This window comes from Emys orbicularis, chromosome 8 (genome assembly GCF_028017835.1).
Source record: "Emys orbicularis isolate rEmyOrb1 chromosome 8, rEmyOrb1.hap1, whole genome shotgun sequence".
NCBI lineage: Eukaryota > Metazoa > Chordata > Testudines > Emydidae > Emys > Emys orbicularis.
The window spans coordinates 1,324,187-1,348,233 of NC_088690.1; the positions used below are offsets into that span (position 1 = coordinate 1,324,187).

Below are 24,047 nucleotides of genomic sequence, written 5' to 3' on the forward strand. Positions count from 1 at the left end.
GGGTCCCTAGAGTCGGGCCGAGCGCGGCTCATCGGGGGGCACCTGCTCCGTCTGGAAACATCGTCCTCATGATCCTTCGGCTCGCTGGGCTCCTTCCTTGCTTCGGAGGGAGGCCAGTCAAAGAGACCAAGGGACACTGGTGTCTCGGGCCCCTTTGCAAGCCCAGCAGGGCAAACGCTCTGCAGCGCTGTGTCTGCCTGCACTGGCCCCAGGAAGGAGGCTCCATGTGATAGTAGCGTTTAGTCCTGTCTTCATATGTAGCTAGATATTTCTGTGGGACCTGTGCGCCTTCCTCAGCAAATAGCGCGGCAATGAGCCCCTCCCTCCCGCTGCCCACTTACCTCCCCTGCCTCTTGTCTGACGGAGCCGGAGCCGGAGCCGGAGCAGCTCGTCCCCCTCCCCACCCCCACGTCAGGGTCCGGCAGAGCGCCAGAAGGGTGCTGTCTGAGCTGTAGAGCGAAGTGTTGTCTACACGCTGGTGGGCCCAAACTATCTCCGTAGTGCCTCTAGTGGCCACACGCAGACATTGGCCAGGAAAGGAGAAGAGATTGAAGCTTGCAGGACCCTATGGGGGGGACGTGCAAGGGCACATGGCCCCCAGCAGAACCCGCTGCCAGTACCGCTGCAGGCTGCTGCTAAACCCGCCTAGCTGCACCTGAGGGTTTGACCTGTGTATTGCCGGAAGGGGGTCGTAGATAGCAGGCCCAGGAGAGGAGATTCCCACCCGCCCCTTCACACCTGCATCCACGTGAAGTGTGGGTCTGAACTTGACCTTAAAGCGGGCAATGTATAGATCTCAGGCACCCGAACTTCCTGACTGTGGCAAGGCTGGAGAGTTTCTCGTTCCGAGCACAGGGCAGCAGGTGCTACCTGAGAGCCCCCGGCTCTTGGGTGATACGGCTCCTGCTTTCTCGCTAGGCGGAAGGGATTGCTTTTCGCAGTATTTAACCCTTCTGACCCAGTAAGGCTGAGCTGTGAAGCGACGCCACGGCGACATAAGCCTTAGCAACCGCGGCATAACAAGCCTGCAGCTGGGCGTTGGGTCTGTTAATCCTGCCCTGCTGTACTCGATCTGAGCAGCAGCCTCTTCGAGGCCACAGGTCACTGTGCCACCACATCGCCTCGTTCTTGGGAAGGACCCTGCTAGCGAGAGACCCCTGCGCCGAGATCTCTGCTAGCGGAGCTGAGACACGTCCTTTTGTTCCCTCAAAAGAAGTGTCTGGCCTGGCGGGGGTTCTCCAACTGCAGCCCCATCCTGGGGAGATGTGTTTATATCAGCATAATAGGTGTTATAAACCACTTAGCGCTCATCAGCCAGCCCCAGCCGCTGCCTGGGATTGCAAAGCCTGTAATTTGCTCCTAGGGAGCCTAGTGGGGGAGTTGCTGTTAGCTGGGCTGTTCCATTTCGGCACCTAGGGAGCTCGGCTGGCTGGCTGGAGAATTGCTCTAAGTTGGATTGTGCCATTTCCCAGGAGGAGGAGGTGGATTTCCATGTGTGCTGGCGCGATGCCCTGGCGCACGGGGAGCCCTGGGTGTGGGAGCCAGGCCCTCCCCGCGCTGGGCAGAGGCAGGGTGCCGTACAATAGGATGGGAGGTGGTCGTTTCCTTCACCCTAATGGATGTTTGCATTCTCTGCCCCCCGCCCTCTGCAGAAGAGGTACGCAGCCAGCCCCTACTCGGATGAGATTGTGATGTCTTCGGCGAAGCAGCAGGACGAGCCCGAGATGCTGTGGGTGATGGGACCGGTGCTGGCCGTTATATTAATCATCATCATCGTCATTGCTATCCTGCTCTTCAAAAGGTGAGAGCCAGGCCTGCTCCCCACGCAGCATGTCGGCACCAAGGGACCTCCCTCTCGCCGTCAGACCCAGCGTTCCCTGTCTGGTTCAGGGCCTACGGGCATGGTGGAGGGCATGCGAAGCAGCATACAGGGCTGGTTTGTAAAGTAGACAGTAGACAACCGGCTGGGGCATGAATGTGAATCCCCAGGCACAGAAAGAAGAGGGAGGCAGGAGGTGTCCCAGGGCCCCACGGGGCAGTCGGGGGAAGGGGAAGCGATCTGTCCTTGGTGGCGTGCTAGGAGGAGTCCCACCACTCTCGGGTTAGCTTCCCCAGGCTGGTTTCCAGAGCCTGAGTGTCCTGGTGAAGTTGAAGATGTGGGAGCCTGATTGGCCCCTCTCAGTTGCCCCTACTAAAGAGCTTGCCTGCTTCACTCCGCCCCTTGGCAGGCCATGGACACTAAGGGCTAAACCCAGACAGAAATGCTGCTCCTCCTCCTGGTGCCCCTCGAGCGTCCCACTGGCGCGGTGTGCTCCCCGCTGAAGGACCAGCCCTCCGAGCTCATGGGCCATAAGCTCTGTAGTGTGACCCTGTGTTGTAAGTCTCTGTGATGAGCTGTTGGTTCATTTACATGAGTTTCTATAGCCCACTCAATTGTAACCAGTAGAGTCTATCCGCTCACCTCCTGGATTCTCTCTCTCTCTGTGTATTTTGGGCTGGGGGAAGGGACGTGGCTTTGTTCTCTGATTAAATGGAGCTCTGCGCTGTGCATGTGCAGTCAGTGCCTTTCTGTCTCAGTGATCACCTCCTTTCTTCTGTTTCTGCTCTTCTCTGGATCTAGTAAACAAGAAAGGTAGGAATCCGTTTTCTCTTCCCTCTTTGTTTAAAGTTTAAAATCTACTTCCCCCTTTAAGAACCTACTGCCTGGAGTGTCCCGGCTTCCCTATGTGCAGGCGTGGCGTACTACCCCTCAGCCTTTAGCAATTCATGTGGCTGACAATCACAGGTCACAAGATTTGTGCCAGAATGTTTTGCAACTGGGTTACAAATCTAGAAGTGCGATTGTAAGTGGTTATAGGGGTTTCTTTGCACCTCCAGTCTTTCAACTGAGAACTTAGGTGCCATTCGTCTGTAACATGGATCAATGTCTCCTGCAGCTGGTAAAGTTGACCCTAACCTTGCCACGGTGCGATGCCAGCCTGTGGCCATTGCATTGACAGGGACTGTGCTGCTTGGGAAGGTGCCATCTGCACTTGGGCTCCATAATTCAAATCCTGCCTTTACGCATTAGCCGATGCCCAGATGGCCCTGTGTGGTAATTCACCCGTCTCCAGGAGGGTTTCTTTTACGGAAGTTGACAGACACAAGCGGTTTCTGAGCCACCACAAGGAATGTTTTGTGGAAGCCCAGGGCAGATATTCCCTCATCTGGGTTTCCCTGTGTCTGTCTGTCTGCGGGTCCCTTTGGGTGCTGGGCCCAGCTTGGCTTAGTTTTGTTTTTTCTGTGGCTCCCCAGACCCCATTGTGAGATGGACGCTTCAGAAATTAAATAACTCTGTTCCCTGGTGCTCTTCACTTGTCATCATGAGACAGCAGCACCCGACACACCTCTGGGCGCTGAGTCCGGCTGCTTTCTCCTAAGGCTTCGCTCTCTAGCTTCCTTTCTGAGGGGTTTTCTCCCTGGAGTTCTAAATCTCAAATGCAAACGGATTGAATCCAGCTATTGGTACATTGCTTGAAAGTCTGGACAGCCTGGATTTGTTGGTTTCACAGAAGCCCCGTGTGGGCTTTTGAAACTGACTAATATCAAACACCTTTTTGCCTCCTTCCCCACAGAGACCCAAGTCACGTTGCCCAAGGACTTGGGCACCAAAGCACGATAACATATGCCGTGTCTCACCATGGTGTCTGAGAGCAGGAGAGATGGTGCTTTCGTGTGCGCTTGTCCCTCTCCTTCCATTGATGCTGTAAAGTCCGGGAGCTCTCCTGTCTGGCTCTCAGAGAGTCAGAGGACTTGGTAGATGCTTGGATCACTCCACGTGGTGTGAGGATCACATGCTGCTCCTCCCCTGCCGATCACCCCGAATGTCTTGTAGTCCCAATGTCCAGATGTTTTGGCTGCAAACTGAACTTCAGTCATAGTTTGGGTTCCCCCGAGTGAATTAAAGTTCTGCTGCGTAGAATCACTTAATAACGAATGACGTCTTGCCGCTCCCCACACCAGGCACTAATGCAGAAACCCGTGTGCACAGCTCTGTAGCAGTGTGTAAGTAGTAACACCCTGTGCTGGAACAGCACCTTCCCTAGTCATGTATGTGAGACTCCGGTCACGCACGAGTCTGAAATGCAGCTACTTCTGGGCGGAACATGGCAGCTGTTAACAATGCCCGGCAACTCCTCAGAACAGATTAGAAAGGGGAGGAAAGCTGGTGAATTTAGATGGGGACACACACTAAAATTGACCTGGGAGATTGGTGACAACATGCCCGTCTCCTACAGAAAGCTATGGGGTCTTTGATATTCACCAGTGGGGCAACCCCCCCTGGGTTTATGTTTTGTCCAAAAGGCAAAGCCTCCAGTATCACAGCAGCACCCTCTAGTTCTACGCTGAGGCATTTGGGTCAGCACTGACCCAGAGAAATGTCCCTGCTCCGCAGAGCACAGCGCCCCCTAGCACCACACGGGGGCATTCCCTTTAACTGTAACCCATCTGAAACATCCATAGCACTTCTTGCAGTGCCAAGTTTGCCTTAAAGGTCTCCCGTCCAATTACCAATCAGGTCTGTCCCTCCTTGGCTGGTGAATTACACCAAGATCAGCGCCCGAGGTGGTGACATAAATATAGCATTAAGAGACAACAGTGTGTTTTATTGTCCCGTTAATACACGCCTGGGGTGCCTTCAGCCATTCAAGACATGTATTAATGGCCCAATAAAACACACCCTGAAGAGTCTTTACACCATTACGCTATGGTTCTCTACATTTCATTTCTTTTAATACTTGGGGGGGAAATTGACTCTATCCTTCCGCTACAGGAAATAGTTCCTAGGGAGAGTAAGAGGTAATGGGGTTTTGCTTCCTCCTCTTTGCTTCTGATGAATACATTGTACGGAATATGGCATCTCCTAAGGGCTTCCCACACCCTTGCTGGTTAAGCCCCTGTCGTCCTGCAGTGGGAAGTCAGAGGGCTCATCCGCGCACTATAGGGTGGAGAACCTTAGGCCAGCAACATGGGCCCGCAGAGAGGTGGTGGCACAGCTGGGTCTCAAATGCAGGAGTCCTGAGTCCTCTTGGCCCCCTGCTCTGAGCACTTCCTGCCAGTCCCTCCCAGAGCTGGAGAGAGCCCAGGAGTCCTGACTGCCATTCTTGTGCACAGCCCCCCCCCCCCCCCCTCCCCAATCCAGCATGGCCCCCGGCTGCAGCCCGGGCCGGGCAGGGAGGGCTCTTACGGGGTTTTGCTTTCACTTGTGACAGTAACTGGGGGGCTGGTTTAGCTGCTCAGAGAGTGGCGCTCCCGGCCCGGGGAGTGCAGCAGCCAAGCTCACGGGCAGAGGCACCCATCAGTACATTCAGCCCCCCCCCCCCCCCCCCCATGTCTGCCCTGCTGGCCAGGCAGCTGTCTGGTCGCCATGCTGGTCTGTGGGACATGCACTTCCTCGCTGGGCCCCTCAATTGTGTGTTTTCCTTCCCTAGGAAAAGAGCCAACTCCCCCTCGTCCAAGGACGAGCACTCCATCGGCCTCAAGGACTCCCTGCTGGCTCATTCCTCCGACCCTGTCGAGATGAGGCGCCTCAACTACCAGACCCCAGGTAGGATGCTGTTTGCGGTGCCTGCCCTCGGGTGTTCCAGAGCTCCCTCCCGCCCCCGGCAGACACTGGGCCGAGGGGATTTCGCCCCCATCACTCTCTGAAACGTTCTGCCCCTTCCCAGCCATAGCGATAAGGCCAGTGGTCTTTGTGCAGAGTCCCCACATCTCTGCCCTGTGAGCTGACATGCTGCTCCCCGACCGTGTCACCACAGGCGTACAGGGCCTGCAGAGGCAGAAGCCTGGTGTGTGTCAGGCCCTCCCACTCCCTGCCGTAAGCGAGGCTGGTACTCTGCAGGGCGTGGCTGATCAGGACGAAGTGCTGAGGCTCTGGCAGGGAGACTTCAGGCTCAGGGAAGCTCTGAGGATTTTCCATTCTGACCTGCCCCGGGGCGCGGACCATGTCCGAGGAGTCTCAGCCTTGCTAACAAGCAAAACGAGGGAGGATGCTGGCCTGCCGAAGACGCTGTGTCAGACAGCCGCTGTGTCTGGGCAGGGTGGGCCCCTTCCCACACGGAGATCTGAGAAACGGCTCAAGAGGCGGTTACTCCTGCTCTGCTCATGTGGGGAAGAGAGGTGAGCTGTAAGCATAGCTCCTCCCCAACACAGAGAGGGATGCTGCTGGGGGCAGTGCTGGCAGGCCAGAGGACGAGGGCTCGGTCACACCCAGTGAGTTCTGCATGCAATCGTTCACTGTGGAGCATCGCCAGTCATGCCTGCACTGTCCTGTGGTGCCTGGGGTCCGTAGACAGTGTATCAGCCACGGGAGGCAACTGTACTTTCCAGAGCAGAAACGTCTCCTGCTGCTGCTTTGTAGCCCGTGTGTCTCTGACGGCTCTGAAAGCACCGGGCCTGTCATTAGCGAGATCAGAGACCGGCACGCCCAAGCTAATTGAGCCACGTCCTCAATGCAGCAGAAGGGCCGTGGGGCTCTCCGTGGTGGGGGCAGTTAGCAGTAAATGAGGCCACACCCCGGTCCCTGCTGCCTTCCAGCCTTCCTAGGACATAACCTACTTTCCCTTTCTTCCTGCTGCTCCTCCGGCTAAAAGGTTTTGTCTAACGGGAGGCGTTTGAAGGGAGTGTTTCCTGATGGAAGCCTGCTGGGTCTGGGCAGGGAGGGTGAGCGAGAGCTTTCTTTTTACTGCTGGCTATTCGAGCCAGCCCCACTTCCCAGCTCTCCCCTTCCTCTGCCGAGGAACCAGCACGGCTTGTTCAGCCCAGCGCTGCCAGGGGAGCTGCTTGAGAGGGGAGGCTGGACAGGGCCAGGATTGGGGGGCTGCTAGGCAGTCCTCGTGCCAAGCTCATGTTCCAGATTGGATGGGAAGGATGCAGTGACAGCTCTGCCATAAATAGTGGGCTGTGGGGCTCCTCAGGGTATGAAATAAGGCAAATGTTATGCAGCGGCTTTGGAGAAGATTGTTTGGTACTGTCTTGGGAGAGGGAGGAGCCGCCAGCTGAAGGAGGAGCTGAGAGCTCACAGCCAGGGCTTTGCCAGCGCACAGAGTGCAGGGCTGGGGACGGATGAGTTGCAGCAGCAGGGCCTTAGGGTGACAGTACCTGGGGGTTTGCTCAGGCTGCTTGTGTGCTGGGCACGTGCTTTCCAAACCTGGTTTCCATGCACCGGCCTCACTCCCCAGCGAGAAGCAGCCATGGCTGCTGGTCATTATTTGAGCACTGGGGCTGGTTGGGATTTTGAGTAGGTTCCTGTCCCTGCAGGGGCCCTGGATGTGTTCATAGGCCCTACCCTTGGGCACTCCAGAGCATGTCAGATGTGCTTCTGTCACATGCTGCACAAAGGGGCAAGACCCTACCCAGATCTGCACAAGAACCACATTCTCTGGGTAGAGGGGTGCAGGCCACCCCCTGCCGCCCATCCCCCATGCGTCAGGACAAACAGGGAGCAGGCGTAAGGGAAGGAAAGCCCGGTTCCCCAGAGATGGCTCTGTTCCCTTGGCTGCTGAGCCCATTTCTCCTCCGATCTGGCGCTTCCCTCCCAAGCAAAGTCACTTCCTGTCCCTCCAGTGCTGCTGCGGCGTCTCAGCAGGTCGGAAGGGGAGTCTCACGGCTAGAAATGAGGAGAGGGTGCTGGTGAATGAAGGGGCATTGACGGGCTCTGAGCCCGGAGGCCCAAACGGCACCTGGACTGTCCCCCCTTTGAGATGCATCCCCAGCGCTGTACGGGCACAAAACGAACGAGACATGTTGGAATCAGACCTGCACGGGCTGGTGGCTGATAGTCCCTGCTGGAGACCACAGAGGCAGGGAAAACCTTGTTTCATGCATAATTAATCCGCCTCCCATTATTAAATATTAAGCCTTATCGCTTTAATGGTTCCTGCTCCAGACCCAGGTTATTTCATGAATTGTCAGCCTCTTGGTACTAACGTGCCATTTTGCCAGGCTGCGTCTCTGCGTTGTGATGAGCCCAGCTGTGGCTAGCTGGAATTCCAAAGGCCTGACCCTTCAGTGGCTGCTCAGTTGGGCGGTGCCGTGTTCTCTGTCCACCAGGAAGAATGTGATTCTATGTCCGCTCCTTAACCTCACGCCTGCCTCCCCCGGAGGCCTGGGCAGTCGTAGGGTTTGCAGCCAGATGACAGAGGGTCAGGGTGGGATGTGTAATCATTTCACATGCTTGGAGCAGCACTTCCCTTTGTACCCCAGCTGCAGTAAAGTGCGCTGGCTGGGGTTAAAAACGTTCTCTTCAACTGCTCGGTTATCGTCCGCTCCCCAGCCAGGCAGCGCGCCCGTGTGGCTCCGCTTAGTCCAGGAGGGAGCTCCAGCTTGTCCTTGCTTTTCTGCAGCAAACTCTGCTCTTTCCTTTGCATCCTCATCTCTCTGCCTTTCCCCCTCTGAACCTCTGCGATGATTGTCTGAAGGCTAATGGGATTTCTGTTCTTGCCCCGTTTTTTTTCTTTGCAGGTTCCAGTGTCCCCAGTTGCCCGAATATCTCAAGTTAGTTTTCACTCCTCCTGTATTTATCTTGACACTTCGCTTTTCTTTCTCTTCCCCTTTCTCTCTTGTCTCTGTAATTTTTGTTACGATGTCATTGAAGGTCACCCTCACTCTCAGCAGATTAGAGTGGCAGTAATTTCACTTTCTAACATGATTAATGGGCCAAGACGTCCCACACAGGCCAGGTTCTGGTGCTATTTGCATCACACTCCAGCAGTTCAGCACAGCACAAAAGCAGTCTGGGGGCTACAAGGCTTTTGGCCTTGAGGATCTCACTAAAATAATCTCAGCTGATTAGCAAACGACTGTTTCTCTTCAGAGCTGCATTCCAGTCCCTGCTCATGCAGCCCAATCTGCTGTGTCGCTTGGCAGATCGCTGGGCACAGCTGGGCATGGGGCGCTCTGCAGCTGTGAAGTTCCATCTCAGGTGTGGGCAGGACAACAGACATTTCCTTAGAGGCGGCCAATTAACCCCCCTAAAAGGACAAATTGAAGGGTTTTCCGTGGCCCAGGGGTTGAACACACTCTCCTTTCGCCTTGGATGGACCAGCTTCCAGTGTGGCTCTGGCCACCGGTGAAATACAGCAGCGGGGCCAGGGTGTCTGCATGCTGAGGGACACTTGTCAGGCTTGTCTACACTTGGAGTTATTCTGAAATAGTTGGTCCACTTTGAATCCACACCCTGCATTAATCCAGAATAACTTCGGTGCGTACACAGCCCTCAGCCTTCAAACCACAACACAGCTGGCCCAGACCGCAGGGCCTGGCTGAGAACCAAGCCCAGAGCAGTGTGGGAGCGGAGGTGCATGAGTAGTTAGGAGTCTCTGTCTCTCGTGAGCCTCAGACTGAGTCCACCCCCAAATAACCGTAAAGGTCTGTCCTCGCTGCTGGCGGTGCTGGGGAGCACGCGGGTACAGGAGAGAGACCTGGGAATGGCACCCCCTGGCCAGTGCTAAGGGCTTTGCAGCCTGCAGCCCTGTCGGGGTTAGTGGGGATCTCTGGCCTCCCCGACCAAGGGCCTGCACTTCTCTACTCTCCACTCTGCCTGCTACAGAGGCCTCCCTGGAGAAGCGTGTTGAAGTCAGGGAGCTGTGCAGAGCAGAGCCCTCCAGACCCCTCCCCCGGCGTATGTGGGTGCTGTTCTGGAGCCACTGCGCTGGGGAAGGGGTTGCACCCCTCCCCCAGGGCTGCTCTTGGAGCTCAAGAGCTCCCAGCCTGCTGCAGCATGACCCTGACCAGCTCAACGGGAATCCAACATGGCACTGAGCAGCTGCAGCTGTGGAGTGAGCTGTGGTCCCATGGCTCTGCCATGCTGAGGCAGGGACTGCCCTGGATTCACACACTGCAGGTACCTGCCAGCCGGGGCCCCCTCCCTGCCAGGTCGCCGCTGCCTACATGCCCATTGGTTGCAAAGGCCGCTCCCTGGTGCCCTGGCTCTGTTTGTGAACAGCTGGGGGCTACGGAGCGCTGATCTGTGCCTTCTGCCAAGTGGGGCAGTGGCCTCAGTGTGGAGACCGGCAGCGAGTCACTGGTGAGATGACCCTAATGCCAGGGCAGAGGGACCCTCTCTTGCCCCAGGTCGGTTGTTGGGCAGCGCTCTGTGCCATGGCAGGGGTGGTGCTCGCGGCACTTGGCAGAGGGATGCAGCATGTGTGGGGTGGACTCAGAGCAGTGTGCAAGTCCCTTTATATGGTGGTGACAGGCCCTCGTGGCTGGGAGAGCTGGTGGTTTTCCCAGTGGCTGCATTGAAATGTGCAGTGGCGCTTGGACGTTGTCACCTGATGGCTTGTCACTGCTGTCTGAGATCTCCTGCTGGATCGCCACAGCAGCCCGTCACTGCCAGCCAGGACACCCAGAGGCTGCCGAGCTCTGTCAGAAGGCTCCTGGCTGGGCTCCAGCCTACCTCCCTGCGTGCGTATCAGCAGCATCGCCCATTAATCATCGTTAACCACGTGGGGTTCTGGGAAACCCACAGAGCAGCCTGCGGTGGCACAAGCCCCGAGAACTTGGATGAGCTGTTTTACAGCCACGTTCCTGCCAGTTCGTCAGTTCAGGACCAGGGCAAAGGTCCTTCGGGGCCTGGGCTGTAAACCCCAAGTGCTATAATGAGGCTCTCGCCTCTGACCTCTGTCCTGTCCCCGTGTGATACAGCCCGTCCCTCCTGGGGCTCTGCTGCCAGACATGTGCTCCAGTGCCCTGCGCTCATCACCAGGGACAGGCACCAGCCAGCCAGACCTCCCAGCAGGGCCGGCCCCATCAACGCTCAAACATGGCCATGGGTACTTGAGAGATGCAGGCCGGCTCCCTACAGGGCACCCAGCTCCCACCCGCCTGCCCGGCACAGTCAGGCCAGTGAGTGGGGGCCCTGAGGTCTCGAGTGCCGGCGAGTCCCCCTGAGCCCAGGCCTGCGGTACACACAGTTTGAGATGCGAGGGGGCAGGCCTGCAGCCGGGAATCGGGCTGGCCTGCTCGGTGGTAAATAGCAACTGGTGCGCATACCCCTTCGGCTGCCGCCAAGACTAGCCATGGCAGGGGCTCAGTAGCCCCTCTGGGGACCCTGTAATCGTTAGGGGTAAGTCCTGAGACCACCCCTCCCCCGGGGAAAGCTAGCGCTCTTGAGAATCAGTGTGTTCAACCTCAGCCTGTGCGGGAGCCCCGGCAGAGCATCCCCCCTCGGCCTGTGAACGGAGCGGGGCTTCCCCTCTGCACGGCCCCCAGGCCCTGTGCCCACAGCCTGCTCCGTCTGCGGTGCTGTCATGTCAGCATGCTCACCTGGCCATGACCATCCTGCCCATCCCGTCTGTTCTGTCACCGCTCAGCATGCCACGTGCCATCCATCCTGCCCAGCGCGTCCCATCCTCACTGTCCACACGCCGGCCGCGCGCACCTCTGGGCCTGGGCGCAGAGCAGTAACGCTCCCCTCCCCCTCTCTTCGGCCTGCCAGGTATGCGAGACCACCCGCCGATCCCGGTGACGGATCTCGCTGACAACATCGACAGGCTGAAGGCCAACGACGGGCTGAGGTTCTCCCAGGAGTACGAGGTAAGCGGCAGAGAGGGAGACCGGTGTGCGTGGCGTTCCCGAGAGCCGGGCGCCGCAGGGAGGGGCTGGTCTGTGGGCAGCATCCCCCAGAGGAGGCGGCGTTGAGCTGCTCCCATGGGTGACTGGGCTGTAATGATGGGGCCCTACCCTGGGGGGTGTCCTTGGGCAGCAGAGCGCTTGCTGGCCCCGGTGGTGCCAGGAGCGTAGTCCGGCTCAGCCCGGTTACGGACACAGGGAGTGCGAGAGCCGAGGGGTTTCTGGGTCTCAGCACCACGCCCGTCGCTGGGCTCGTTTGTTCCGTTTGATCCAGGCCTAACACGGGCACTCGGTCTGCAAGCTGCGCCCGGCACCTCAGGCCAAACCCCCAGCACCCTCTGCTCCTCCGGCTCCCTCCATGCTCACAGCTTCCCTGGGCACCTCCCACTGGGGTTACCCCTTTTCCAGGCTAGCCCCCCCGCACCTCAGGCCTCAGCTCCAGCTCCCCGGCTGCTTCCCTCGTCACATGGCGTAGCTGTCCTGAAGCACCCAGGCCTGATCTGCAGCACCCTGGTGTCCCACATCTGTCCCATGACACTAAACATCCCGCTCTGCTGATATCCCTCGGTCCCGCCCTGTCTCTCCATGCCCCCCCTGCACCTCCCCCGCTCTGTGGATACCCCTCAGTCCCGCCCTGCCTCTCCCTGGCCCCCCCGCACCTCCCCCGCTCTGCGGATACCCCTCGGTCCCTCCCTGTCTCTCCATGCCCCCCCCACCTCCCCTGCTCTGCGGATACCCCTCAGTCCCGCCCTGCCTCTCCCTGGCCCCCCCGCACCTCCCCCGCTCTGCGGATACCCCTCGGTCCCTCCCTGTCTCTCCATGCCCCCCCCACCTCCCCCACTCTGCAGATACCCCTCGGTCCTGCCCTGTCTCTCCATGGGCCCCCCGCACCGCCCCCGCTCTGCGGATACCCCTCGGTCCCTCCCTGTCTCTCCATGCCCCCCCCACCTCCCCCGCTCTGCGGATACCCCTCAGTCCCGCCCTGTCTCTCCATGCCCCCCGTCCTGCACCTCCCCTGCTCTGCGGATACCCCTCAGTCCCGCCCTGCCTCTCCCTGGCCCCCCCACACCTCCCTTGCTCTGCGGATACCCCTCGGTCCCGCCCTATCTCTCCATGCCCCCCCAACCTCCCCTGCTCTGCGGATACCCCTCGGTCCCTCCCTGTCTCTCCATGCCCCCCGTCCTGCACCTCCCCTGCTCTGCGGATACCCCTCAGTCCCGCCCTGCCTCTCCCTGGCCCCCCCCACACACCTCTCCTGCTCTGCGGATACCCCTCGGTCCCGCCCTGCCTCTCCATGGCCCCCCCGCACCTCCCCCGCTCTGCAGATACCCCTCAGTCCCGCCCTGCCTCTCCCTGGCCCCCCTCCACCTCCCCCGCTCTGCGGATACCCCTCGGTCCCGCCCTGTCTCTCCATGCCCCCCCCCACCTCCCCCACTCTGCGGATACCCCTCGGTCCCTCCCTGTCTCTCCATGCCCCCCGTCCTGCACCTCCCCTGCTCTGCGGATACCCCTCAGTCCCGCCCTGCCTCTCCCAGGCCCCCCCCCACCTCCCCCGCTCTGCGGATACCCCTCGGTCCCGCCCTGTCTCTCCATGCCCCCCCCCACCTCCCCCGCTCTGCGGATACCCCTCGGTCCCTCCCTGTCTCTCCATGCCCCCCGTCCTGCACCTCCCCTGCTCTGCGGATACCCCTCAGTCCCGCCCTGCCTCTCCCAGGCCCCCCCCCACCTCCCCCGCTCTGCGGATACCCCTCAGTCCCGCCCTGCCTCTCCATGGCCCCCCCGCACCTCCCCCGCTCTGCGGATACCCCTCGGTCCCGCCCTGCCTCTCCATGGCCCTCCCGCATCTCCCCTGCTCTGCGGATACCCCTCGGTCCCGCCCTGCCTCTCCATGGCCCTCCCGCATCTCCCCTGCTCTGCGGATACCCCTCGGTCCCGCCCTGCCTCTCCCTGGGCCCCCCCTACTCCTGCTCTGCTGATACCCCTCGGTCTCGACCTGCGACCTCCTCCCCACTGTTTAATTCCTGCTGGCCTTCCCGCACCACTGCCGCTGCCCCGAACCCGGCCCGTTATCACTCGCTGTTAGGCTCCCCTGGCACCCCTCAGTCCTGACCTGCAGCCCCTCCCCTGTGTCCTGAGGACAGCCTGCCAAGCCGGGGGTGGGTGGGGGGGGGTGTAATGAGCACTAGAATTGCTGCATCTGTCCCTGGCATGCTCCAGCCATTCGCCAGGCTGGCTGATCAGTTGGGGGAGACGTTCCCGTGCAGCACATTAGAGCCGCAGGATGTTTTCCTCGGCTTGCACACATCCCTGGAGGAGCCACTTCAGCTGTGTGAGGGCAACTCGTCAATCCCCACCCCCACCCCCGAAGTATTAAAGAGGGGCTAGATTGGGAACGAGTCCTGTGCATGTGTTATCGCTGCTGTTCGCATTGTCATCTGCCTCTGCCTGCGGCCTCCCGTTGCGGGAGCCGATCTCCGTTGATTTATGAGAGGGGATCAGGGCACTTCCCCACACGGTAAGATTGTACCCGCTGGAAAGGAAGCGAGCAAGGGGAGGGACGAATTGCAGCCAGCTGGAGAGGTGCTGTGTGATGGAGGACACTGAGGAGACCGGGCATATCGGCCAAGTAGCTGCCACTCCGTGCACAGCTCTCCTGAGCCAGGGAGATGCCTTGTCACTGTCAATGCCGCTAGCTTGCAGCGCAGTGAGTGTGTGCTGAAACGCCATACCCCCATTTTGTGTGTCTGTGTCCGTGAGCACGGCAGCCCTGTGCACGCTCCTACCTGCCTGCCTCATTCTTTTGTGAGTCCAATTGAAATTTAAAGCAGGACTCTCGGATCTGCTGTAACCTGATTCTATCTTTTCGGTATCCCATGAAAGGCCTGTGAGTGCTTGGATGCAGTGTCTAGTGCTCTGGGTATCTGCCTGTGGGATTCGTCTCTGCCATTCAGAGCCTGCCACACAATAGTGAGCTCTTGAACTGGTTCAGACAATTAGCGTTAAGTAAATTCCCTTAACCATTTTCCTGTGCAGCTCTATTCAGTCTCCCTTTTTAGAATATCATGGCTGGTTGAGAGCACCAATCAGTTGTACTTTCCATGCTGAAGCAGCTATTAAATAGCTGATTGTTGCGTGTAATTCCTTCCCATGGACTCTGCCGCCTTTGACTCCAGATTTGGGTGGAATGACTGAACGCAGCACGCTCATAAGGCACCGGCACTAGGGTGGGCTGGAATAGGTGTGCACCAGGTGCCCAGGGTCACTAGTGCAAATGGGGTTGGTCTCATCCCAGTACCTGCTTTGGCTGATTGTCACACACTCCCGGGTCGGGATCTAGGAGTGGAATTAGCCAGGGAGCCTGGCGCTCCGGTCCTGGGGCGCTCGGAAGGGAACCGTGGATGTGGAAATAGCACAGGGAGAGCTGGGGGCAGCGTGCTGCAGCCTGGATGAGCCCGTGCATGAGGCAGCAACTGCTGCTCCCTGAGAGAACTGCACAGTCATAAGCTCTGACCTCCAGTGCCTACTGCCCTGACTTCTGCAGTGAGAGAGCAGACTCCAGCGCTTAATCCCTGTGCCCGGGGCTGGATGCAGGCTAGTGCCACTGGCCTGGCCTGGCGAGCAGTGCAGCGGGGTGAAGATTGCCCCGGAGGCCCTTCTACTTCTGTTTAGTTTTAGGAAGAGCCATAGTTTGTGTTTTCCCATAGAAAGCCAACAGCCTGGAGTCTGTGTGTGTGGAGCGCGGGGCTCCCTCGTTAAGGGAGCGAGGCAGCCCAGACGCAGAGCAGATCTTTAACAGCCCGTCAGCCCCGCGCAGAACTGCCCGGAGTGAGCTGTGCTGGAGAGTGCAGTAACCTGGGCGCCTGGGCATGGAGCTCCAGGACAAACCCGGGAACCCGTGGGCCGAGGGCAGCCCTGGGCGCGGGGGTGGAGCTCCCGGAGGCTGCAGCCAGGTCTGAGGCTACATCTACACTACAGGGGGGGGTCGATTTAAGATACGCAAATTCAGCTACGCGAATAGCGTAGCTGAATTCGACGTATCGCAGCCGACTTACCCCGCTGTGAGGACGGCGGCAAAATCGACCTCCGCGGCTTCCCGTCGACGGCTCTTATTCCCACCTTCGCTGGTGGAGTAAGAGCGTCGATTCGGGGATCGATTGTCACGTCCTGACGGGACGCGATAAATCGATCCCCGAGAGGTCGATTTCTACCCGCCGATTCAGGCGGGTAGTGTAGACCAGGCCTAAGCCGAAAGGGGTCCCCTGGAACGGAGCAGGCAGGGTTAACAGGCAGCCGGAGCCCTGTGGCCGCCAGGCGTGAGGCGAGCCGAGCGTTCAGGGTCTGGCAGCAGCTCTCCCTGGTGTGTTCGGAGGTACAGTGAGAGTCCGGAGTGATTTACAGCCCGGGATTAATGGAATTAACGAAGGACAAGGGAGGCTCAGCCGGTTAATTATTTATCTCACTCTTGATGGGTTTGTGCTGAGGCTGTGTTAGAGCTCCCCCTCTTGGACACCTGTCTGCATGGCAGCCACGACAAGGCAGGTCCAGCCCCGATGGGGATCGTTGGCGTGTGGTTCCTGCCCCGGCGCTGGTGGCACACTCTGCTCAGACACCGGGGAGTTGGGCATTGCTGCCCCCCTCGCTGACGGGCACGAGGCCGGCCCAGATGGAGCAGTTAGCCAGTCGGCCTTTCGTTCTCCCCATTTCTGGCCTGTGTCACACGAGATCTTAAGATGGGCAGGGGCCTGGCACCACGGCTGCACCATGGTGACAGGACGGCGGGCAGAGGCCGCCTTCCCCTTTCTCCGTTCTAGAGAACAGCCCTAGTCCCGTCCCGCCCCTCTAGCCTGGGAGCCCGACGCTCGCCCCGTCCCGTCCCGCCCCTCTAGCCTGGGAGCCCGGTGCTCGCCCGGTCCCGACCTGCCCCTCTAGTCTGGGAGCCCGACGCTCGCCCCGTCCCGTCTCGCCCCTCTAGCCTGGGAGCCCGGCGCTCGCCCGGTCCTGCCCGTCTAGCCTGGGAGCCCGGCGCTCGCCCGGTCCTGCCCGTCTAGCCTGGGAGCCCGACGCTCGCCCCGTCCCGTCCCGCCCCTCTAGCCTGGGAGCCCGACGCTCGCCCCGTCCCGCCCCTCTAGCCTGGGAGCCCGGTGCTCGCCCGGTCCTGCCCCTCTAGTCTGGGAGCCCGACGCTCGCCCCGTCCCGTCCCGCCCCTCTAGCCTGGAAGCCCGGCGCTCGCCCGGTCCCGACCTGCCCCTCTAGCCTGGGAGCCCGACGTTTGCCCCGTCCCGTCTCGCCCCTCTAGCCTGGGAGCCCCGCGCTCGCCCGGTCCTGCCCCTCTAGCCTGGGAGCCCGACGCTCGCCCCGTCCCGTCCCACCCCTCTAGCCTGGGAGCCTGGTGCTTGCCCGGTCCCGACCCACCCCTCTAGCTTGGGAGCCTGGTGCTTGCCCGGTCCCGACCCACCCCTCTAGCCTGGGAGCCCGGCGCTCGCCCGGTCCCGACCCGCCCCTCTAGCCTGGAAGCCCGGCGCTCGCCCCGTCCCGTCTTGCCCCTCTAGCCTGGGAGCCCGACGCTCGCCCCATCCCGCCCCTCTAGCCTGGGAGCCCGGCGCTCGCCCGGTCCCGCCCCTCTAGCTTGGGAGCCCGGCGCTCGCCCGGTCCTGACCCACCCCTCTAGCTTGGGAGCCTGGTGCTTGCCCGGTCCCCGCTGTCTGTGTCACTTGGCCTGCGCTGGGGAGCCGGGGCTGAGGAGCAGGAGAGCTGCAGCACAGAAATAAGGCGGAAGGGCCAGTTACTGAGTGGAAACGCCCTTTGGAAAGTGAGTGGATGCGTACGTGACGTGCCCTTGGTGGCTGGTGCAGGGGAGCAGCGGTTTTCTGCTGGGGATGTCCCCTGACACGTGCTGCCCTTGGGGCTGTTTAGGGCATTTCTGTAGCCCATGCTGGCGGGAGGCTTCTCGCGGGCAGGGGTTGTGTTCGGTGCCCAGGGCTATGGAGAGACTCACTGGGGATGCTCTCGAGTCTCCCCAGCCAGCCGGCTCCACGTTGGTAGGTTGGCTCCACTAGTACGTTCAGGCAGCTCCGTCTGTAGGGCCTCTACTCAACCACCCCCGCTCCTGGAAGGTGTGACTGCCCAGCAAGAGAAGCGCGGGTTCCCCAGAGATGTCAGCCCTCTGCTCGCGGGAGGGACAGCGAGTGCTGCCGGGGGAGGCACTGGAGTCAGATCAGCCATGGCCGCGTCCGGAGCTGGGGGGGGGGGGGGGCAGCATCTCGTGCACCCCGAAGTAAACCTCCTTCAGATGCCGTTTCCAGCTGAGCAGCCAGCTCCTCCCGTGTTCATCCGCCTTGAGGAGGGGCCGGGCCCCGCCCCAGGTCACTCAGCAGGCCAGTAGCAGAGCTGGGACCAGGCCCCGGGAATCCTGGCTCCCAGGCCAGTGCCATAAGCCCAGGCCGGCCCTGCCTTCCCAGGCCCAGACGTGAAAGCAAAAGCCAGCTGCTGAGGTGGGGGCTCAGCTTTTAGCTGCCCCTGGAAATAGCCTGCGAAAGGTTATCAGACAGCTGTGCCGCGGGAGCGCCCGGAGCAGTGCTGAGGCCTGGGACCTGTATAACTGGGACCCAGACCTGAGGGTTATCACACTGCCCTGTGAACTGCGGGAGTCCTGTCCCCCACCCCCGAGGCACCAAGAGCTGGCGGGAGAAGCAGGGTCGGGGGAGACCTTCAACAGTACAGGCTCTGCACCCTGATCCCCCATCCCGGTGCAGGCAGCCTACAGGGCACCGCGGGTCCCTCTGGCCGCCTGTCTGCGCCCGGGCCCCAGGCCTCGCTCCGCGTCGCTCCTCTGGCAGCATGGTAAGTAGTGAGCTGTGTTCCTTGGGTCCCAGAGCGGTGCAGGGTAAACCGTGTCCTGTGTTTAATTTGCTTGTACTAATGTGCAGTTGCTGGCAGGCGTTCGGCGCATGCATTCCAGGAATGTGACTAATAAGGTGAAAGCTTTGCCAGCGATTGATTCAGGAGCACGTTATCTCCCCATTTAAGACGTCATGTAGATTGACGGCGGTCAATGGCTACGCTAATTTGGCTGCTGTCACAGGAGGCTTGGAAGTGCTGGTGGCAGGGCTGGGGCCAGGCCTGAGATCCCCTGGGGCCAGGCTTGTTTCTAACAAAGCGGGTTCCCGAGTGGGACGAGCCTGCGAGGTTAAAGAGCTGGCAGGTGACTGCTGGTTCTTGTGTGCGCCCAGGTGCCGTGCAGCCCCCAGGTTCTCGTCAGGGCAACTCTGCTTTCCCCCGGTTTTGTACGTGGCTGCTGATGAGCAGGGAGGACTTTGTAGTCATCTGCTAAGGAGCTTTGTGATCCCTGCTCCTACAGTTCTCAGGGGAATGGGCTCTGCTCATCAACTGCTGCATGAGCAGAGGGGACAGGCAGCGACTGATCTCCCTGGCTAAGACATTGTGTAGATTGGGGTCCAGGGACCTGCCATTGATTCCTTCAGGGACCTGCGGCAGGATGTTCTGCTCCTGGCTTTCCAGTTCCCCCCCCTGTAAAGAAAACTTGGGTTCATGGTGCTTTAGCCATGTTTGTAAAGTGCTTTTGGATCTGCTGAGGCAGACGCGTTCCCCACTGGAGCTCCTGCTGCCTGGAACAGCCTCTGTGTCTGCACATTATCTCTACAGGCTCCCGTGCTCCTTCCCACGTGCCGAATCCTGAAGCTGTAATAACCCATATGCTCCTAACGAGGAGCTCGTCTGATGTACTGCTTCTTACTTCAGGTTGGGAGTGACTTGAGGCTCATTTACTGGGTAGTTTGAAAACCTGGGACAGTTTCAAGCTTTTCCTGGAGTCGTTAAAAGTTTTGGACCCTCCCATCGCTTGACGCCACTCGGCTTTTCTTGGTGAAGAAGCAGAGGGAAGAGAAGCGGTGTGGAGTTGTACAGTGGTGGGGACCCACTGGCTTCATTGCACTGCTGAGTGAAGAGGGGGGGGTCCCCTCCCCAGGGCTAGGAGGGAATGAAACCATATTGCTGCTGCACACTGGGGCTGTCCGGCCCCTCCCAGGGTGGGGCTGGCCAGCTGCAGAGCTCTGTGTAATGGGCTTCAGCTGCATACCAAGCAGCCCATCAGCCTCCCATTCATTTACTCATTTGCTTGCCTTCCAGGGGGGCCAGGTGTACATTAATTCATCACCAGAGCTCAGATTAAATCATTTTACTTCTAAATGAGTCACTCATTTGCAGGAGTATTTAATTAGAGCCTCTTCGCACCCAGGTGCTCCATTACTCCTGCCTTCTCACCTGTTCGCCCTCCTAGGGGGCTGCTGGTGATTAGACCGGTTTTGCACATCTTCGCTACACAGCAAAACAATTACCCTAATGGCAGTGCCTCAGAGCCGCTCTTCACAGAGCCGAGCCCACCTGGAGAAATGATCCTTCCCCTCGCTGCATTCAGACTCAGCCTGCGAACTGCTCCCGTCCCACCGGGGAGCCGGGCAGCCCTGCATCATCTTCCTTCTGAGAGCGCAGCTTCAGCAGGAGCCTGTGACCCCCAACCCCTGCAATGGGACGAGCGCTCGCCCGGGGCTGGGAGGGGCGAAGGCGTGTGACCCCCAACCCCTGCAATGGGGCGAGCGCTCGCCCGGGGCTGGGAGGGGGGAAGGTGTGTGACCCCCAACCCCTGCAATGGGGCGAGCGCTCGCCTGGGGCTGGGAGGGGCGAAGGCGTGTGACCCCCCAACCCCTGCAATGGGGCGAGCGCTCGCCCGGGGCTGGGAAGGGCGAAGGTGTGTGACCCCCCAACCCCTGCAATGGGGCGAGCGCTCGCCCGGGGCTGGGAGGGGGGAAGGTGTGTGACCCCCAACCCCTGCAATGGGGCGAGCGCTCGCCCGGGGCTGGGAGGGGCGAAGGCGTGTGACCCCCAACCCCTGCAATGGGGCGAGCGCTCGCCCGGGGCTGGGAGGGGGGAAGGCGTGTGACCCCCAACCCCTGCCATGGGGGGAGCGCTTGCCCGGGGCTGGGAGGGGGGAAGGCGTGTGACCCCCAACCCCTGCAATGGGGCGAGCGCTCGCCCGGGGCTGGGAGGGGGGAAGGCGTGTGACCCCCAACCCCTGCCATGGGGGGAGCGCTTGCCCGGGGCTGGGAGGGGGGAAGGCGTGTGACCCCCAACCCCTGCAATGGGGCGAGCGCTCACCCGGGGCTGGGTTTGTGATGCTTCTCCCTGGTGGACAACGCTGCATTGCCAGCCCTGTGCTCTGCCATTGGGCCACCTGCGCGCCCGGCCTCGCCTGCACAGACAGTTCCAGCTCTGCAAGGCGGACGTGGCTGTGCAGAGCCAGGAGGGAGGCGAGAAGTTCTGTCCCCTCTGCCGTGAGCCCGGGAAGGACAGAGCTGTGTTGATGTGAGCGTAGGAAGCCGGGAGATCTGTGTGTGTCTGCTGGGACTGCCCCAAGATGAAGAGATTCGGTTAGCTGTGGTGAAGCTGTAATGCCGTTGCACGCCAGGATTCCCCTGCCGGCGCCCGAGCAATGCTGTTAGCCCTTCCCCGGCTAGCCGTCCATCTCGCCGGCTAGCAGCCCAGTGGGATCCCGGCAGTCTGGAAACGGGGGTGCTGCCTGTGCTGAGCAAGGGATTGAGCTGGGGACGAGAGAGGGAGACACCGAGACCCGAACAGGACCCTCCCGTGGCGCCAGCGGAGAGTTTGGGTGACATCACACCGGGCCTGAGCCTGTCAGTCTGCAATTGTCCCACATGCCAGGGGCTGACGCCAGCGCTCTTGGCTGTGTGGTAAGGGCAGTGCCAGGGAATTCATAGTGCGTAGAGTGCCAGGCCCGAAGGGACCAGATCGCCCAGTCTGACCTGTAGACACAGGCCATTAAACGTCACCCAGGGACCCCGATCCATCCTCACCCCGCCCTGCCCCATGCTGGGCCCTCCCCTCCGTCCGGCCTCCTCGCCCCACTATGCCCCAGAACAGCACCCCCACTGGCCGCCAGGCCCTGCTCCTTGCTTGCCGCTGTATTAATGTAGATGGAATAAAGGGGCCCAAAGAGTCCGAGGTTTGAACGTGACCCAGTCACTGCCCAGCTCTGAACAGTGTTAAACAAGGGCTGAGGTTTGGTGTCCGGAGACCCCCGCCTGCTCCGTCCCCGGCAGCGACACCACGACAGCCCTTCACCCTTTCCTTCCCGATACAGACCGGGGGTGGGGGCAGTGCTAAGTGAGCCTGTCCTTGTAACAAGAACAGGAATACTTGTGGCACCTTAGAGACTAAGAAATTTATTAGAGCATAAGCTTTCGTGGGCTACAGCCCACTTCTTCGGATGCTGTAGCCCACGAAAGCTTATGCTCTAATAAATGTCTTAGTCTCTAAGGTGCCACAAGTACTCCTGTTCTTTTTGCGGATACAGACTAACACGGCTGCTACTCTGAAACCTGTCCTTGTAACAGCATCCCTTGGTCCCTGCCAGTTTAGCTGGAGGGAGGTTTTAGAGACGGCTGGACAATCTCTAGGGGAATCACTGGCCTTTGGGGCAAAGAGACAGGCAGGAGCTGCTGCTGCTGAAGGTGGCTCCCGTTTCCTAGCCGACAAAACCAGACGAACACACGCGACGGGGGAGAGAAAAGAGCAGCAGAGAGCGAGGCTGCAGCTTCTGTCCCTGGGGTGTCCCTCACTTGCCACCTCCCTGCTGGAGAAACACAGGCCCAGCCCACGGCTGGTCGGATCAGCCACTCCGAGACCTGGCAAACTCGTACCGGCACCGGGCTGTTCAGGGCACTGCTTTTAGCTGCCTCGGGCTGGCTGCAGGCTCACAGCCGTGCTGCACAATACGCACCCTTGGCCAGCTAAGCCAGGCTGTTCTTAGACAGAAGAAACAAGGAAAAGGGCACAGGTGGGAGAGGGGCGGTGACACAGTCCCAGGTAGTATTCGGGATTTGGCTGGAGCCAGTGAGGTGACTGTATCTCCGGCTCCCTCCCTTCGGCCTGGGCTGGCCAGGACATGGCTCAGGGTTAGGATGAAGGAGGCCCAGGGTCCCAGGAGTTGGTGGAGTGACAGCTGTGATGGTGAATCTCATTCTAGTAGCCAGTTTTTCTCCCCTGAAGTCCCTTTCGCTAAGGACTGCCGAAGGCAGGGATGGGTGGATTGGCTCGTCCTCTCTGTATTTTGTCCACCAATTAGGCCTAGTTTCTGACGCACCAATTTTGGTTCACGGATTCTACTTTCTTGCTGGTCTTGCTACCAGGCATGATCTTAACACAATGCTTGAGTTCTGTGAGGAGGCCGTTTGGTTTAGTCTAATTCAGCCTTTGTCTCCCTGTCCCATCTTTTCCCGTTGACGTTCGTTGTTGCTGGCTATTGTGACCCTTCTATGAATTTTTGCTCACTTCTTCAGGGTAAATTTGTAGTCCCAATTATCAACAGTGCTTGCCCTGTCCCACCCCCTGCCTTGCCCTGCGTCTCCTCTTCCTCTGCCCGTGCGGGGGTCCTGGATGGGTCACGGCAGGTATACGGGGGGAAGGGTCCTGGAGGGGCTGTGGTGGGTATGTGCGGGGGTCCTGGATGGGTCACGGCAGGTATATGGGGGGAATGGTCCCGGAGGGGCTGTGGCGGGTACGTGCGGGGGTCCTGGATGGGTCATGGCAGGTATATGGGGGGAAGGGTCCCGGAGGGGCTGTGGTGGGTACATGAGGGGATCCTGGATGGGTCACGGCAGGTATATGGGGGGAAGGGTCCCGGAGGGGCTGTGGCGGGTACGTGCGGGGGTCCTGGATGGGTCACGGCAGGTATACGGGGGGAAGGGTCCCGGAGGGGTTGTGGCGGGTACGTGCAGGGGTCCCGGAGGGGCTGTGGTGGGTATGTGCGGGGGTCCTGGGTGGGTCACAGCAGGTATATGGGGGGAATGGTCCCGGAGGGGCTGTGGCGGGTACGTGCGGGGGTCCGGGATGGGTCACGGCAGGTATACGGGGGGAAGGGTCCCGGAGGGGCTGTGGTGGGTACGTGCGGGGGTCCTGGATGGGTCACGGCAGGTATATGGGGGAAGGGTCCCGGAGGGGCTGTGGTGGGTACGTGCGGGGGTCCTGGATGGGTCACGGCAGGTATATGGGGGGAAGGGTCCCAGACGGGCTGTGGTGGGTACGTGCGGGGGTCCCGGAGGGGCTGTGGGGGGTACGTGCAGGGGTCCTGGATGGGTCACGGCAGGTATACGGGGGGAAGGGTCCCGGAGGGGTGTGGCGGTTATGCCGGGCAGGAGGTTTCAGCCCCACAACAGAGGGGCTGCGTTCAGTACTTGGGCGGGTCCCACCAGCCATGTCAGGTGCGTCACAAGGGCCCAGCTGGCCCCCAGCAGAGTCTGTTGAGTACGTGGGGGGGATCCTTTGTCAGGGACGCAGGTGAGTCGGGTGTTTGTTTCCCAGCCAGTCCCTAGCACATGGGCCCTACACATGTTTATGGCCCT

General features: G+C 60.3%; 1 protein-coding gene across 1 annotated transcript in view; it reads left to right on the forward strand.

The window, feature by feature from the left end:
• Nucleotides 1-24,047, forward strand: part of PTPRF (protein tyrosine phosphatase receptor type F) — a 362,984-nt gene that overhangs the window by 313,994 nt on the left and 24,943 nt on the right. Inside the window, exons 21-23 of the mRNA XM_065409241.1 lie at nucleotides 1,653-1,801; nucleotides 5,472-5,587; nucleotides 11,480-11,577. Of these exons, the coding sequence (XP_065265313.1) occupies nucleotides 1,653-1,801; nucleotides 5,472-5,587; nucleotides 11,480-11,577 (363 nt within the window). The remainder of the gene's footprint in view (nucleotides 1-1,652; nucleotides 1,802-5,471; nucleotides 5,588-11,479; nucleotides 11,578-24,047) is intronic.